Source organism: Anas acuta, chromosome 5 (assembly GCF_963932015.1).
Source record: "Anas acuta chromosome 5, bAnaAcu1.1, whole genome shotgun sequence".
Taxonomy (NCBI): domain Eukaryota; kingdom Metazoa; phylum Chordata; class Aves; order Anseriformes; family Anatidae; genus Anas; species Anas acuta.
Window position 1 is genome coordinate 31,720,302 of NC_088983.1, and position 14,181 is coordinate 31,734,482.

The 14,181-nt window shown below is 48.8% G+C and overlaps 1 protein-coding gene across 2 annotated transcripts; it reads right to left on the minus strand.

Moving 5' to 3' along the window:
• Nucleotides 1–112: 112 nt before the first annotated feature.
• Nucleotides 113–14,115, minus strand: RIC8A (RIC8 guanine nucleotide exchange factor A). Of its 2 annotated transcripts, none has more exons than XM_068683715.1 (11): nucleotides 13,976–14,115; nucleotides 12,560–12,659; nucleotides 8,948–8,995; nucleotides 6,425–7,039; nucleotides 6,143–6,237; nucleotides 5,242–5,392; nucleotides 4,301–4,396; nucleotides 3,883–4,027; nucleotides 3,280–3,424; nucleotides 2,029–2,148; nucleotides 113–1,380 (listed from the first exon to the last, which is right to left on the minus strand). In XM_068683715.1, the coding sequence occupies exons 2-11, from the start codon at nucleotides 12,641–12,643 to the stop codon at nucleotides 1,260–1,262; spliced, it is 1,620 nt and encodes a 539-aa protein (XP_068539816.1). In that variant the 5' UTR covers nucleotides 12,644–12,659; nucleotides 13,976–14,115; the 3' UTR covers nucleotides 113–1,259. The 2 variants fall into 2 exon arrangements, with proteins under 2 accessions (XP_068539816.1, XP_068539817.1); XM_068683716.1 differs by lacking the exon at nucleotides 13,976–14,115 and adding an exon at nucleotides 12,824–13,094.
• Nucleotides 14,116–14,181: the final 66 nt, after the last annotated feature.

Sequence of the window (14,181 nt, forward strand, 5' to 3'; positions counted from 1 at the left end):
AAATAAAACTGAAGTTCAGGGTGGCTGCAGCAAAACCATGTGTTAATTAGAAAAAGATATTTCCTTACTTGCCCAGAAATACCACATTTGATGAATCACTGCCATGTGCAAATTCATCAGAAGGTTTCCTTTATTCTAGCATCATGTTTGCATTCCTATTTGTGCTAATACCAAGAGTTCCAAAACTTATAAGACAAACAGGAATATTTTCTTTAAAACATTTTTCTTTAGAAAGAAAAAAAAAAAAAGGAAAAAAAAGACAAATCTAAGCCATGGCAAAGGACAAGACCAACACCAGCCCCTGGGTGCAAACAGCAGTGGGTCTATGGGAAAGCCAAGGCAGGTGAGGAGGCAGCACACAAAGCACATATTTTGGCCTTTCATTCAGAAAGTGTGAGATTGGGAAAGGCTGATGATGCCAAAACCTAAACTCCGTGGCATTGGGAATGTTGCACAATGCCACAGACTAAATCTCAGAGCATTGCTGGCAGTCACCTGCAAGTTTCTTTCCTGTGATCAACGGGAACACACTAGAAATGTCACCAAGGCCTCCCCTCCTGCCTGCTCCCCACAGCACACACACCAGTGCTCCCCTCGGACACACGAGTACATCCATGCAGCCCTGCTTGCACAGACACAGTCACTCTCACTGCCACACATAGCACACACACACGTACAGCTTCCTGCTAATGAAATGGGCGCACGATGCTGAGGCACCCCACAAATACCATTCCCCAAAACCATGGTCAATAACTGCTCACACTCCTCCCCTGCAGCCCCACGTTCCTGAGGAGCAGCTCCCCTCACATCGGGCTGACTGTACACACAGGGACACGTACACGCTGCTGACACGCAGCCACAGAAGTGTCAGCACATACACAAGATACTCTGCAGATTAGTGATCCCTGATGGTATGACAGAAAGATTCCCCCCGACCCTTTTTCCTAAACCACATATTTAAAAAAAAAATCCTACTGAAAAGTCCTGGAAGCAATTTGGAGTGTGAAATCCTCAAAGCTGCCAAATGGGAGAGACCAAGGTAGAGCCAGGCCGTGACGATCCCCTGGAAGGAGAGGTGGTTATGGAGCTGGGGAGGTGGCAGGAGGTGTTCTTCCCTGTGGACTGTGAGGGTCCAGGCTGGATTCAGACACCACAGGGAGAGTCCTGGCCCAGTACTAGCCTCTGGGTGCAGCACCAGTTCCGAAGGGAGAACAGAGAGAGGCTCCCCAGCTCTCTGAGGCTGGGGCAAGAGGTCTGGATCAGTCCAGCCCCAGGTCTGAGTCAGATGATGACCTCTCGTCAGCCATATCACGGATGGCGTTCTCCATGGGGGCCAGGTTGCCGCTCGGCGTGATGCCCATGGGCTGGATGACTTGCTCTCTGCAACCAGGGTGGAGAAAGGGGGGAAGGTAACAAATTTAAACAGAAGTTTACAGCGGAAATTACTGCAGAGACAGATGCATCCTACAGCAGGAACGCTGGGCCTGTGCAAACTGCCATGGGGCAGAGCCCAGACCGACCCTGAGCCAGCAGCAAGAGCTGTATGAGGTCAGAACACCCTCAGCAGATCCTGGGCTCCTCTCTGCGACGCCAATTAACCACAGATGAAAGATGACTGGAGAAAGCATTCCCACAGGGAAGGGGACTTGCTGGCACTAGCTGCCATGTGTCCCCAAACTGCCATCTCCTACCGAGCGGCCTTGCTAGGACCATGGCTGCTGCTGCTGCCTAGTACTCAGCCAACCCTGGGGAGGTGGCAAGTGCTTGGAAACCCACCATAGGCATGTAAGGGAATTTCACGGCAAGCCATAGGACCAAAGAAGTCTGTAGGGCTTGCAATGCCTTCCCCTAGATGTAACAGCACCCAGCTTAAGGAAATTTGGAAATATTTCTCCATGGATCTCTCCCACTGCCTTATGTCCCTTCAGTTTGCAGATGCTTCGAATGCATTCCCAAGGCCAGTGATAAATGTAAGTTACAGACACCCAGGTGTTAATACAGACATGACTACACACAATCTTCTAGTACCTGGACAATTTGTCAAACATGTTGACTAACTTCATGGCTTCATATTCCTTCTGCTCTTCAGTCATCCCTTCCATGGGGTTGGGGAGTTTCTCCTCAACACGTCCTGTGACAGGGTTAATGCTACAAGAAGAAAAGTGAGAAAAAAGGTAAAGGTAGAGGAATACAACATCACAGCTAAGGGTGAAACTTAAATAATGAAGAAGGAACATTGCACATGAAACACAAGGGAGGTGGCAGGGTGGCAAAGGAGGGAGGTAAAGCACAGAGGTAAGAAAGCTGTTTAAAAACTCTCTTTACCTATACTAAGCAGAGGAATGCACTGGCAGAGCTGGTTGTAATTGCCACAAACCAGTGCCCTCTCGTCTCGCTGCCTAGGTTAGGTCTTGTGTTATTGCAGTGCAACAACACATTGACTCTGATCTCTTCCTGCATGTCCTACACGCAATCCTCCCCTGATACAAATCCCTCTCATTTCTCTGGTGAGAAGTTCCCATCCTGCCAATTCCACCATGCAGGTTTAAACCACGTGCACAAGGGGAGGCAACACATCTTTCATCTCCTTAAGTCAGTAAGCAAAAAAAATAACACCAAAAAGAATTAAAAAAATAAAGTGTAAACCACATTTTATGGGATGCTGGAAAGTGTGGGACTCACAGTTGAGAACAATTCTGGAGCTCTCCCTTCACACATTTCACCCCTGAATTACCACCACTCAATAGTGAGGAAAGGAGAAAAATAAAAAGAAATAAAAATTCACTCCAGCAGCACAGGGCTCTGGAGCTGGAGAGAGGTAATTGACACTTTCAACCCTACTGCAAGCCAGGAAAACCCTTGTCCCCTATATCCCAGTGCACAGTAAAACCCTGCCTTTATGTGGGGCCACCAAAAAGGGGTACAGGATACCAACTAGAGAGATGCTGCCACATGCACATCACGAGCAGTTCTGGTGCAGAACAGGCTCTGGCTAAGGTATCTACTTTGCTCTAGAGGCTGTGCCCAGCTGTAGGAACTGGGTCTACCTACCAGTGACCACACACACCATGAGTAGCTCGGCTACAGAGGCTTTTCACCCAAAAAAAAGGTAAAGGTAGCGGAATACAACATCACATCTAAGGGTGAAACTTAATGAAGAAGGAACATTGCACGTGAAACACAAGGGAGGTGGCATGGAGGCAGATGAAAAAAGGGACAGAGGAATGGGAAGGAGGTGTAGGAGTAAGGGTGCTACAGAGGGGGAGCAGAGTACTGTACTTGGGCTTTGCCTCTTTGTACTCTTCTGTGTCGGTGTCTTCATCTTCCGAGTACTCTCCCTCTTCCCGACCTCCAGCCATGAGGCCTCGCGCTGCCAGGAGCCCAGCCGCGTTCCCATAGCCTGTGTACTTCACAAACCGTGACACTAAAGGGAGGACAGAGAGACAGATCACCCTGTGTTTCCCCTCCTGCCTCTGCAGCCCTGCCGGCTCCTCCATGCTCTGACAGCAAGATTGGTTCAAGGCCATGGAGACGCAGAGATGCCGGTGTTTCTGTGAACCCAGTGACAGGGAGCAAGGCTCCCACACCGTGCACCAGGAATGGCAAGGACAACACACACAAGGTGTGGGGGGAGTCTGAAAGCAGGTCAGGCTATCTCCAGCGTGTCAGGGTGTCCTTCAGCAGAGCTTTCCTATCACCACTAGCATGAGAGGCAGCAAGCCCTTGCAAACTCCACTCTCTTCCCTAACTAATGCATCCAGCCCAAGGGAAGACAGAGTTCCTGGTGTCTGCAGAGCCACCCATCCCACACTCTGACTTGTCCAGAGGCCAGGCTCCAGGATTCCCTCTCACCAAAGCGTGCAACAAGCCCCTGTGACTCACCGCTCTCCTTGCAGAGCACAAAAAGAAACTCGGCTGCGCAGTGTTTCACGTCGGTGTCGATGTGGGTCATCAAACGCACCAGCTTGTTCCGCAGCGAGTTCCCCACCTCCGGACGGTTCTTTACATCCCGGAGCGGAGGCAGCACCTACAAGGTCACAGTGAAGGGGGATCAGTGGAGCTGGGACATGCAGGGGAAAAAGTACATGCATTTTACAAATCAATTAAATCTAATGAACCCACAGAGTGTGAAGAAAAAACACTGTAGGTATGTATCATGGGCTTCAACCCCCAGTATGTCAGAACCTAATATTGAGAGAGAGGAGCTCCCTCTCTTTGGATGGCAATATTCAGGCAGCTTGCTCTTCCCCCTCTCTCTCAGTTCAGCATCACTTGACTTTTAGTTGGAACCACAGAGTACCTTTGCCTTCAGGAACTTCCTTGTCTGGCGGTGGACTCGGGCGCTCTCAGTCAGCAGGTTCAGCACAGGGGTCAAACTCTCCTTCAGCTTGTGGCCCTGGAGAAGCATTCACAAAAACAAGCAACATGTCAGTGACACCGAGTTCGATCTCTCTGGCTCATGGTGGACATCACGAGTACCGAGTGGCAAGGAAACGGATGGACACCGAGGCAATTCCAGCCTCTGCAACAGGAGTTTCAGTGCTTCATCACTCCTCTAACTCCTCAGGCTTTCTGAGTCCTGCTCTGCAGCACAGCAGTGCTAGAAATAGTTGTGCAGAGCTTCAAGCACAGAGAAGTGCGGTGGTAATATTTGGAGGACCTTTGGAATAACTCCAGAGACTGCAAACCACCGCCAGCTCAGTAACAATGCAAATTCAGGCTTTCAGAAACAGAGGAACAAAAGAGCACAAGGGGCTCGGGAGGAGTGAAGAAAGATGAATGGTATTGATAAATAAGAGCATGACTGCCAGTCCTCAGACAGCAGACTGCTTGGGGAGTGTCAGAAAAACCCATCAAACAATTTGGCTGCATCCAAACAATTAAGCTGCCCAGCAAATCACCATTTACTTGAGTGAAACCGAGCACTTCTATTTTAATCACCCAGCTAACCATCTGCTGCTCAACCGATCTCACTACCAGCAGTAGCAGCAATGACACAGCGACCCTCCCGGTTCATAGATATTGTTTCAATCCTACCAGCAATAATGGTTTTGCTTCTGCCAAAAACAGCCACTTCTGCAAGGCACTACCTCCAAAGTAACCGTGCCTTGCTGGTGCTCCTGTGGTTTTGACATGACATGGCGGCGCTGGGCTTTTCAAGGCTGAATGCAGGGAAGGTGCCCTGCAGTGAACTTGTGAAACGAGCAGCCAAGAACTCTGCACAGCAGCCTCTCAACTTACCCTGTCAAGGCGGCGTTCTAGGAAATCCAACAGGATGTTGACTGCATCCATGTTGACACCCATGTACTCAAGCGAGCCGGGCCGGACTTTTGGGGTCAGGAGGACATCCAGACATTTCAGGGGCAGGTTGCCCAAAAGGTTAACTGTATGGCTGAACATGTGAAAGAAGAAGAGTGAACACACAGTCAGGGATTTTTGTTCATAGAAATTCTTTAGCTATCCAGAAATTAAGGTTTGTTAACAACTTCCAGGAGTGCAAGGACTCCTAAAGCAGACCTAACCTGTCTTTGGGCTAGATCCCAAGTTCCTCACACCAGTGGAATGAAATAAATGAAACTGCTTTTTTGTACAGCTGAACAACTTGCTGGAAGTCCAAAAAGACTTCAGTGACAACTGAGAAACTATGGATCTTGGCACAGAGGCCAAGTAGGACCAACAGGGGTGGTCAAAGGTTGTATCTAGGACCTCCATCACTCACTGGACCAATAAAGCTTAGCAGTGTGGCACAGACAATTTCTCAGCATGGCTCAAGAGACAGACAGTTAATTAAGGCCAGCCCAGGGACTCTTTAATTAAGGCAGAGGAGATCTGGGTAGCACCATTGAAAAGACCTGGCGCACGATACTGAATATGACCCTTGCAGTCAGGCAGGCTCAGACAAAACATTTCCTCCTGGAAACAGGAGGCTGTGGTATCAGTGCACATAATTTGACTGCAAAGGGCAGTCAATTCTAGCAGCATGAGGAACCTGCAGGCTGGACCAAAGATGCCTGTTTGTCAGAATTGACCTTAACAATCACTATACAAGCAGAGGATGGTAATGCCAAGGTCAGGCAGGGCCTGCCCTGGGCAGGCTTCGGGTCTGTTTCTGTGCAGATCATTATCTCATTGTCTAACAGACCTGTGGAACTCCTCTGTTCGGTCCTCTCCATCAGCAGAAATCATGAGGCAGTGGCGCAGGAGGGCACCCAAGTGCCGGTACAAAGCAGCATCTTCCTGGCCCCAAAACAGAAAATGAAAACCTCGATCAGGAAAAGGGATCTCTTGCTACTTTACACATAACTGGGGGCTGCCTGGGGGGTAGTACCTACTACGAGGAAATGCAAGCAGAGCAGAAAAACATTAGTCAGGCCATAGCCTGGGAACATGCAGATGTGGTGTGGTGCAGTATCCAGGAGCTTACCTCATCTACCTCCCTCTTGCTGGAATCAAAGGTGATGTTGAAGAGCACTTTGAGGATCTCCATGGCTCGCTCTGTCTCTTGCCGGGGCAAAGGCGGGAGGAGTCCCTCCTCAGTGGCAACTTCGTAGGGGTCCATCCACTTTACGCCAAGAGTCAGCTCCAGGGTGTCTGTCATCAGGCCGATGCCCCTGAGCTCTTGGGCCAGCTGCTGTCGGATGTCCACTCGCAGCGCCGTCAGCAGGAAGAGGAGGCGCAGGTCAAAGAACTTGACCTCGTGAGGAAGGCTTCTCTCGTTGTACAGTTTGATACGCTTGGCCAGGCCCACCACCAGCCGAGCCTCAGCTGTCAGCTCCTGGGCCCGAGGGCTGCTGAAGACGATGTTGCAGAGGCATTTGAGGGATTCCAGGATGACGTCCAAGTCTGGGACCTCCCGGATGAGTTCCTCGGAGTAATCGATGCCAGCGTGCCTAGAGAGGGTCTTCAACCCTTCCTTGGTGGTAAAAGGGTCGAGGCAGTACTTGTCCCGGGACAGGATGCGGATGCTTTCCAAACAGGTGACCTGGCAGGATGGCTGGAGCTCTCTTTCCAGGAACTTGATAAGTAGCTGGGCCATTTTCTGTGCAGTTGGAAACAAAGAATGCCTCACACACTGACACCTCACAGCGCTCCCCCAAGGGCCCCACCCTGTTACACTCTGCCCTGGAAGATGAGAGCATCACCTAGACATGGACCTGCTACCAGCTCTGACTCAGGCGCACGTTTGGAGGCCCTTGGGAACAATTTGGCTCTAGAATCCAGTCCCTGCTCAATTCAAGCAAGGACAAGCACTAAGAGACAAAGAATGGCTGGGAAATGGTATCAGATCAAAGGGGAGAGCACAACAGGTTACTGCTACTGACCTAAGGGATGATTGCTTATTTGAGGTTCAGCTGTGGTTAGGATGGTTTAGGCTAACATGGTTTATTTGACAGCTGCATTAAGTTAAGGGACAGCAGGGGAAAAAAAAAAAAAAGCCCCTTTTCATAGCTTCAGAGCAACAGCAGATGTCCACTCGCACCAGAGCCTTAAGGTTAGGGAGGCATCTGCTTTGGGTGCTCCAGAAACAGGCTGATGAGCTTGAGAGATGCATCAGAAAACTGCTGCAGGAGGGGAAGAGGAACTAAATGAGTTCAGAAGTGTTTGTGATATGATAGGAAAAGAAATGAAGAGACCTCAGAAGATTCAAGTAAGAAGTACCTCCCTAAATCTCAAGGCTGTCTGGAGACCTACTAGCCCAGATCTTCAGCAGGTACAGACTGGCAGAGCTCCAGTAACACCAATTTACAGCAGCTGAAACGCTGACCCTGGTGGGTAACAGTATTGTGTGTGATGGCAAGCTGCGGAGGAGCACGAGAGCAAAGGTAATCCCTCACAAAACCAAGCTTGGTTTTAGCTGCATGTAGCAACACTTCACATTTCCCCAGCAATCCATTGCTCAAGCAATCATACCACAATGAGGGAACATCTCACTAGGTCTCTCTAACGATAATGGTATCAGAGTAAAGGTCTTTCTGACTCAGTCAGGCAAAAGGGATCTCAAAGCACGTGTCCACAGCTGAACCTTCAGAAGAACCAAACACGCAGAATTACACGGTGATGCCCAATTCATGTTTGATGACAAACACCCCCGAAGTAGAGCACCTTAGCTCTGGGCCTGAATTCACAGCCTGCGCGGCTGCTCCAGCTCAAACAGCAAGGCAGTGCAGGGCAAAGAGCCCCAATCTTCTGACCATGAGTCAGGCTGCAGCTGGAAAAACTTCACGCTAGCATTAGGTGGCAATGGCAAGGACAAAAGAGGTCCCATTCTTCACCCTGATAGCCCTGTCTATGCTTGCTGTGCTAACACGGGCAGTAGTGCATGAACTGGACCACAAAACTGATCCAGGTGGAAAATAAGCCAGGAAAAATAGTTTTTTGTTTGTTTTGTTTTTTAGGCAGATCAGCCCACCAAGCATATTCACTGTGCAGCCATGCAAGGGTCTGCCCTGGCATGAGAAATGCAAGACTGGAAGTGAACAGACAGGGGTGTTTATGTCCATTAAGCACCAGATTATGTCAGCTTACAGTGCCTGTTAATACACAGCCCTGGTCAAATCCTGCAACTGGCTCACAGTGAAAGCACTTACCCACTAGAGGCATGCGTGTTACTGTGATTTTTGTCCAGCACACTCGTACCATTGAGACTCACACAAAGGATCACATTTTTTGTACACCTGTGGCCGAGGCTATACACATCTCCAAACCCAAAGGGTTTGCTAATGTTGCAAGGATGCTGACCTTGATCCTAAAGCATCATCTACGGATGGAAAAACTAGAGCCAGATGCCCTGAGCACACCGTTCCCTGGGCAGGTACTTAAAAAAGTTTTCAAAAAGCTACTTATCTCTTTCCCCAAAGGAGCTGCCACCATCAAGCCCTGCTGGACACAAGCGCAGAGCAGCAGATTTACCCCTCCAACACGAGGAAGAAAGCAAAAGCACTCCTACCTTCCTCTCTTCCCGTTCCTCATCGTCAAAGGTGAAGCACTGAGATTTCTGTGGGGGCAGAACAGAAACAATTAAAATGAAGGAATAGTTTAAAAAGCAAAACTGTTTGCCTCAGACAGGGAAAAGTAATTCAGCTTGAAAGCAACAGGTCTAAAAAAGAAAGCAAAGGCAAAGAAGTCTTCTCAGAAACAGTCGCCTACCAACACAGAGGCAGGGAATCAGCATGGCAAGGAGTGCAACAGCACTTGGAGAGGTCTGCGATACTCACAGCATTTTTAACGAGCAGTGGAAGTTCCTGAGGAGTCAGACAAAAGGACAACTTCCCTGTTGAAGTTTTTGCTTCCTGCCTCTGAGGTTTTTGCTTCCTGCCTGCCTTTTCCCTCCTACATCATTCTTTCTTAAGCAACTCCAACTACTCGCATCACAACAAGCAGGGAACGAAGCCGGTTTAGAAAGCACAGACATTGTGACCCACACTGCCAGGTCAGAATAGCTTTCCTTGACCAAGATCCCTGCTATTCCAGGAGCCCCTGCTTCCTTTTTGTTATTGAAAAAGATCTGTGATGAATAATTCCCATTGCACTCTTCTGTTTGCTCTGTGTTGGAAGCCGAATGCCACAGGCCAAAGCTGTGCCCATCTGATGGATGGCCTTATTTTTAAATGCTGCAGCTGTGAAGTGGGTATTCATCATAAATATCCCACAACAGTCTGTAACAAAGTCATAGAATGGTTTGGGTTGGAAGGGACCTTAAAGTCCATCTGGTTTCAACCCCCTGCCCTGGGCAGAGACACCTCCCACCAGCCCAAGCTGCTCAAAGCCCCATCCAACCTGGCACTGAACGCTTCCAGGGTTGAGGCATCCACAGCTTCTCTGGGCAATTCCTCTCCCGAGTGAGGCCACCAAACTGTGCCTAAACACTTCTTCCCTTCTTATTTATTGTTCCTTTTCCTGCCTGAAAGCACCTTCTCCTCATTATTTGGAAACAGATCCTTGTGTTCTTCGTTCCTGCGATGTCTGGAAGTAATAATGTTTTTCAGCTCGTGTTCTTTAAACACAACTGATAGACATAGGTAAACACCCCACTCCACGTGGCACCTCACAGCCTGAGTTACTCCTGTGTGCCTTTGCTTCAGAGAGCACTTGAACTGCAGAATGGTTAACATGCACAAATAATTCACAACCTCTTCAGTAAGACACGTTGACAGCAAGCACTGCGAAGAAGGAATTGCTGGAACCAGGTAGGAAGAGCAGCCATCCTCTCTGCCTTCTTTGCTTCCTAACTTCTGGCAGAGTTCTCCAAAGGTGAACCACCCAGCATGAGGGAGTTTCTCCTTTTATCCCACACATTGCCTCAAGTCACAGACAAGGACTGTCAGTCAAGTCTGATTTCCTGCACAGAACAGTTCCGGACCCTGTTTTGGAAGAAATCTGAATTTCTCTACACCCCCATTACATCCTTTTTCTTAATAGAACAGTTCTGCTCTGCTCACATGAAATGTTCCTGTGCATGTCTCGTGGCTGTGCCTAGGAGGACAGTCTCCTTTCTGGCTACATCAGTTTCCAATGAACTACTCAGCACAAAACATCAAAGGGTCCCTGGTAAAAAGCAGCACTTCCCAGTCGATGATGCAGTTCTGATTTATACCAAGAGAACATGTGGAATGCTTTTGAGAATCAAACGATTTAAAATTTATGAAAACATTAATTATGTATGCATAGATACAGCCTGATCAGATACAGATAGAGACATGGGGTATAATTATATCATATTTCTCTATTATTTTCTTAGTGCTCCCCATCACCTTTTACTGAGTTACACTGCAGACACACACTTACAGAACTGCTCAATGATGACAATTAGTCTCACCACAAACAATTACTGTTATACACTGGGCTAGTCCTTCTCTTGAGCTTCTGCAATTCACCAATATCCCATCTGCATGTCTGAACAGCAGAGCTTGTTTCCTGCGGTACATACCACCTTATGGCTCTGCTTCCCTCAAGATGATGTTGATGCATCACTTGAGAAACTTCAGGTGCAGAAGCAGGACAGCTCTGCTCCTGTAGTGCTGGGCCAGGGGCCGGCCTCTTGTGCTTCAGCACCGTGATGTGATCTGTGCACAGGCTGTCGCACCACGTTGCAAGGAACTGGCAGTTCAGTCCTGGAACTCATGTGGTCTGCAGACATCCATGGCACTTGTTCTCTTCCCATCTCATCCTCTTTGCAGGCTCCCGTAATCTCATTTACATACATGTTCACAGTATCTGTGGTTTTGCTTTAGATCTATTTCATTCATAGAATCACAGAACGGTTTGGGTTGGAAGGGACCTTAAAGATCATCTAATCCCAACCCCCTACCATGGGCAAGGACACCTTCCATGAGACCACGTTGCTAGTTATTCCCGGCAACCAGGAATTGACTGCATATTCAGTAGTGAATTAAAAAACATATACCCCCAGAAAAGGGTACAGAACCACCAGCTTTTGCAATAAAAAGTTACGTAAGGAAGTTCCTTATTTTATCTGCATTTTCATATCCTCTTCATTTGCTCCATTTATTCTAGGCAGAGCAGACTAGCAAAATCACTGACATCCTCACAAGTTTCCTACGCCTGATACACTGACAAAGGATCCAGCTGGAGGAATTCTACAGAAAATACTGTGTTTTGATGCCTCAGATTGGTTGCACATCAAGTGCCATTTGCTCTCCTAATTTCTCCAGCATTACAGCTGCTGCAGTTGATGTTGATCCCGCTGACCTCTTTTCAACAGGGAGTCACTACTTCTTAGCTAAGATTTCTCCTATTTCAAAACTGACTGTTGGAAATAGTAGCACATTTCCCCTTATCGCACACTCGTGCAAAAAAATTCACAGGTTTTCCCCACTGACTTCCCACCTACTTAAGAATGGTGCAGAATGAGTCACGTAGATCTGCAGGGGCAGCCCTACCCTGGCGAAAACCCTCTGCAAGAGACTTCCCTGACAACCAGAGTCTATTTCAAAAGTAAATTACCCCCAAAGATAACCTTTTACCACTGTAAGGCTAGAATCACTTCCATTTCTGCTTCCCAACCATTCTTATTCATATTCTGTATTCATTATTTTGTATTGTCAGCTTTCAGACCAGGCGCCTGAATCAAATTGCAGCCTTCATTCATGTCTTTCCCTAATTATCTTTTACTTGCAAATCAGAATTTCACCTGCAGCTCCTCCCTAGATGTGAGTTTTATTACCTCCAAACCTTGCCTAACATAAAGAGCTCCTCCTACTTGGTCTTCACACCCACGATTATTTCCCTGCCAGGTTTTACTAAGAATCTGGATAATAAAGAAAATCCTTTCTATGTGCTTTTCTTCCAGTATCTCAAGGACACAAGATAAAGCAAGGCTACGTAGATGCTTCATAGCAAAACATCAAAGAAGCAGCAGCCTGCAAGTAAAAGACGAGGCAGCCTGTAACATTTCCATGGCAGTAATGCGCAGACAGATGCGCTCAGAGGAGGCAGACTGGGGACAGCTGGGTAGCACAGAAATCCCACAACATGGCCAGCCTGCTTCCAGCCTTGTAAACAGAAGCTGACATTAGGCAGAGGTTTGATGCCCACTCACCTCCTGGTTGTAGATCTGAAGCACCTTGAGGACTGTGTCTTGCTCCCCGTTTTCCACCGTGGCTACTACAGTCCTGAGCTCCATTATCTCAGCAGCTCAGCTACAACAGAGGTGAAACAGAGAAGAAGGGGAGTGAGGGGGCTTCCAGGGTTCCTGGATAATAGTGATGCAAAGGGACCTCAACACAGAGAGATCTGAGAGGGAGTGAGAAAGGGGTGGGGAAAAGGAGGAGGAAAAAAAAAAATCCCAAGTGAAATTGCTCACTCTGTTGCATCCATAAAAGCAGAGCAGATGGATAACCAAAGTACAACCAGCAGCCAGGCTCCTCTCTCTCCCTTTAATCCTCTTCCTCTCTTTGCTTTTCAATGTTTAATATATGCCCTTCCAGTAAAGCACTCAGAAAAACCTTCCCCCCTCCCAGCCAGGGGATTAACACAGAACAGATAACAGCAGCTCCCTGAAATAGCTCCCTGCCTCCTCCTCCTCCCCTGGCTGTCCTGATTTCTGTTACCGCACAGAACAACAACAAAAAAAATAAACCCAGAAACATTGCTGTGGAGTAAAAAGAGCTGGAGAGGAAAGACAGACGGATAGGCAAGCACCTCCGGGCTTGCTTTAAGGTGGAGCTACCTTTTAAGGTGGTGAAAAGAAAGAAAGAAATTGGGATTTTGTTGCATTTGCTGCTCTGTGTGCTGGGACACTCGATGCCTGAGACAGACCACGTACCAGATTATGGCAGAGACACTGCTCAGGGGGGTAAAAACGCACATATGGCGGGTGGCTGGCCTCCCTGGCTCAAATCTGCCTGTCATTACGGAGCACAACGCACTTCGCGATAATAATGTAAATGAGCAGATGCGCATAATGACAGGGATAATCATTATTTTAAAAATAGGCGAAAGTTTAACAGCTTGTGCAGCCAGGCAAGCCCGCACTGCTGGAAAGTAACTCCTCATCATGGAATATCGAACAAAATTTCAGTACAAGCACGAGCTCGTACATCTGCTTAGATTCTGTGGAGCTCTGTGCCACGTCCCACAGCCTGGCTGAGCAGCAGATAAATGTGATCAGGAGACAGGGCTCCGCTCCTGGAAATCATGCTGCGCTGAGGGAGCAGCATCAGGTTAGCCCAAAGCATCGCGTTATCCCCCCCTCCCTGCCCCAACACAGCCAAGATGGGGACTCTGAGGGCTGAGGGCAAGCCCTGCAGCCAAAAACACAACAAAATGCCGAGCCCTGGGCCAAAGGAGCAGAAGAAGGAGCTCATCCACACCAGGCATCCCTCGCACTGCCACACTGGGGTACCCGGAGCGACCTCCCTCCCTTTTCAGGGGGCAGGAGCAGCTCACAGCATGCCGTAACCCCCTCATTTTTGTATATATCTTTTATTTCTGTCCCTCAGCTCCCTCCTCATACCTCCTTTCCACACCGGAGCCGAGCAGAAGGGGGGAGCCTTGGCCCTCCGGGGATGGGCAGCGGCGAGGAGGGCAGCCCCGGCACCTTCCTCCCCGCCGCCCCGGCTTCCTGCCGCGTTTCCTGGCCCCGGCCCTCCCCCGAGCTCCTCCGTGCACCGGAGGAGGAGGGGAAGGAGCCGTGGAGGCTTCACCGAGCGGCGTTGGTTT

Coding starts and splice junctions, on each gene's coding strand:
- RIC8A (XM_068683715.1), bottom strand. CDS start 12,643: ATGGAGCTCAGGACTGTAGTAGCCACGGTGGAAAACGGGGAGCAAGAC. Junction 7,040..8,947: donor AGGAACGGGAAGAGAGGAAG/GTAGGAGTGCTT, acceptor CCAACTGCACAG/AAAATGGCCCAGCTACTTAT. Junction 4,397..5,241: donor TAGAACGCCGCCTTGACAGG/GTAAGTTGAGAG, acceptor ATGCTTCTCCAG/GGCCACAAGCTGAAGGAGAG.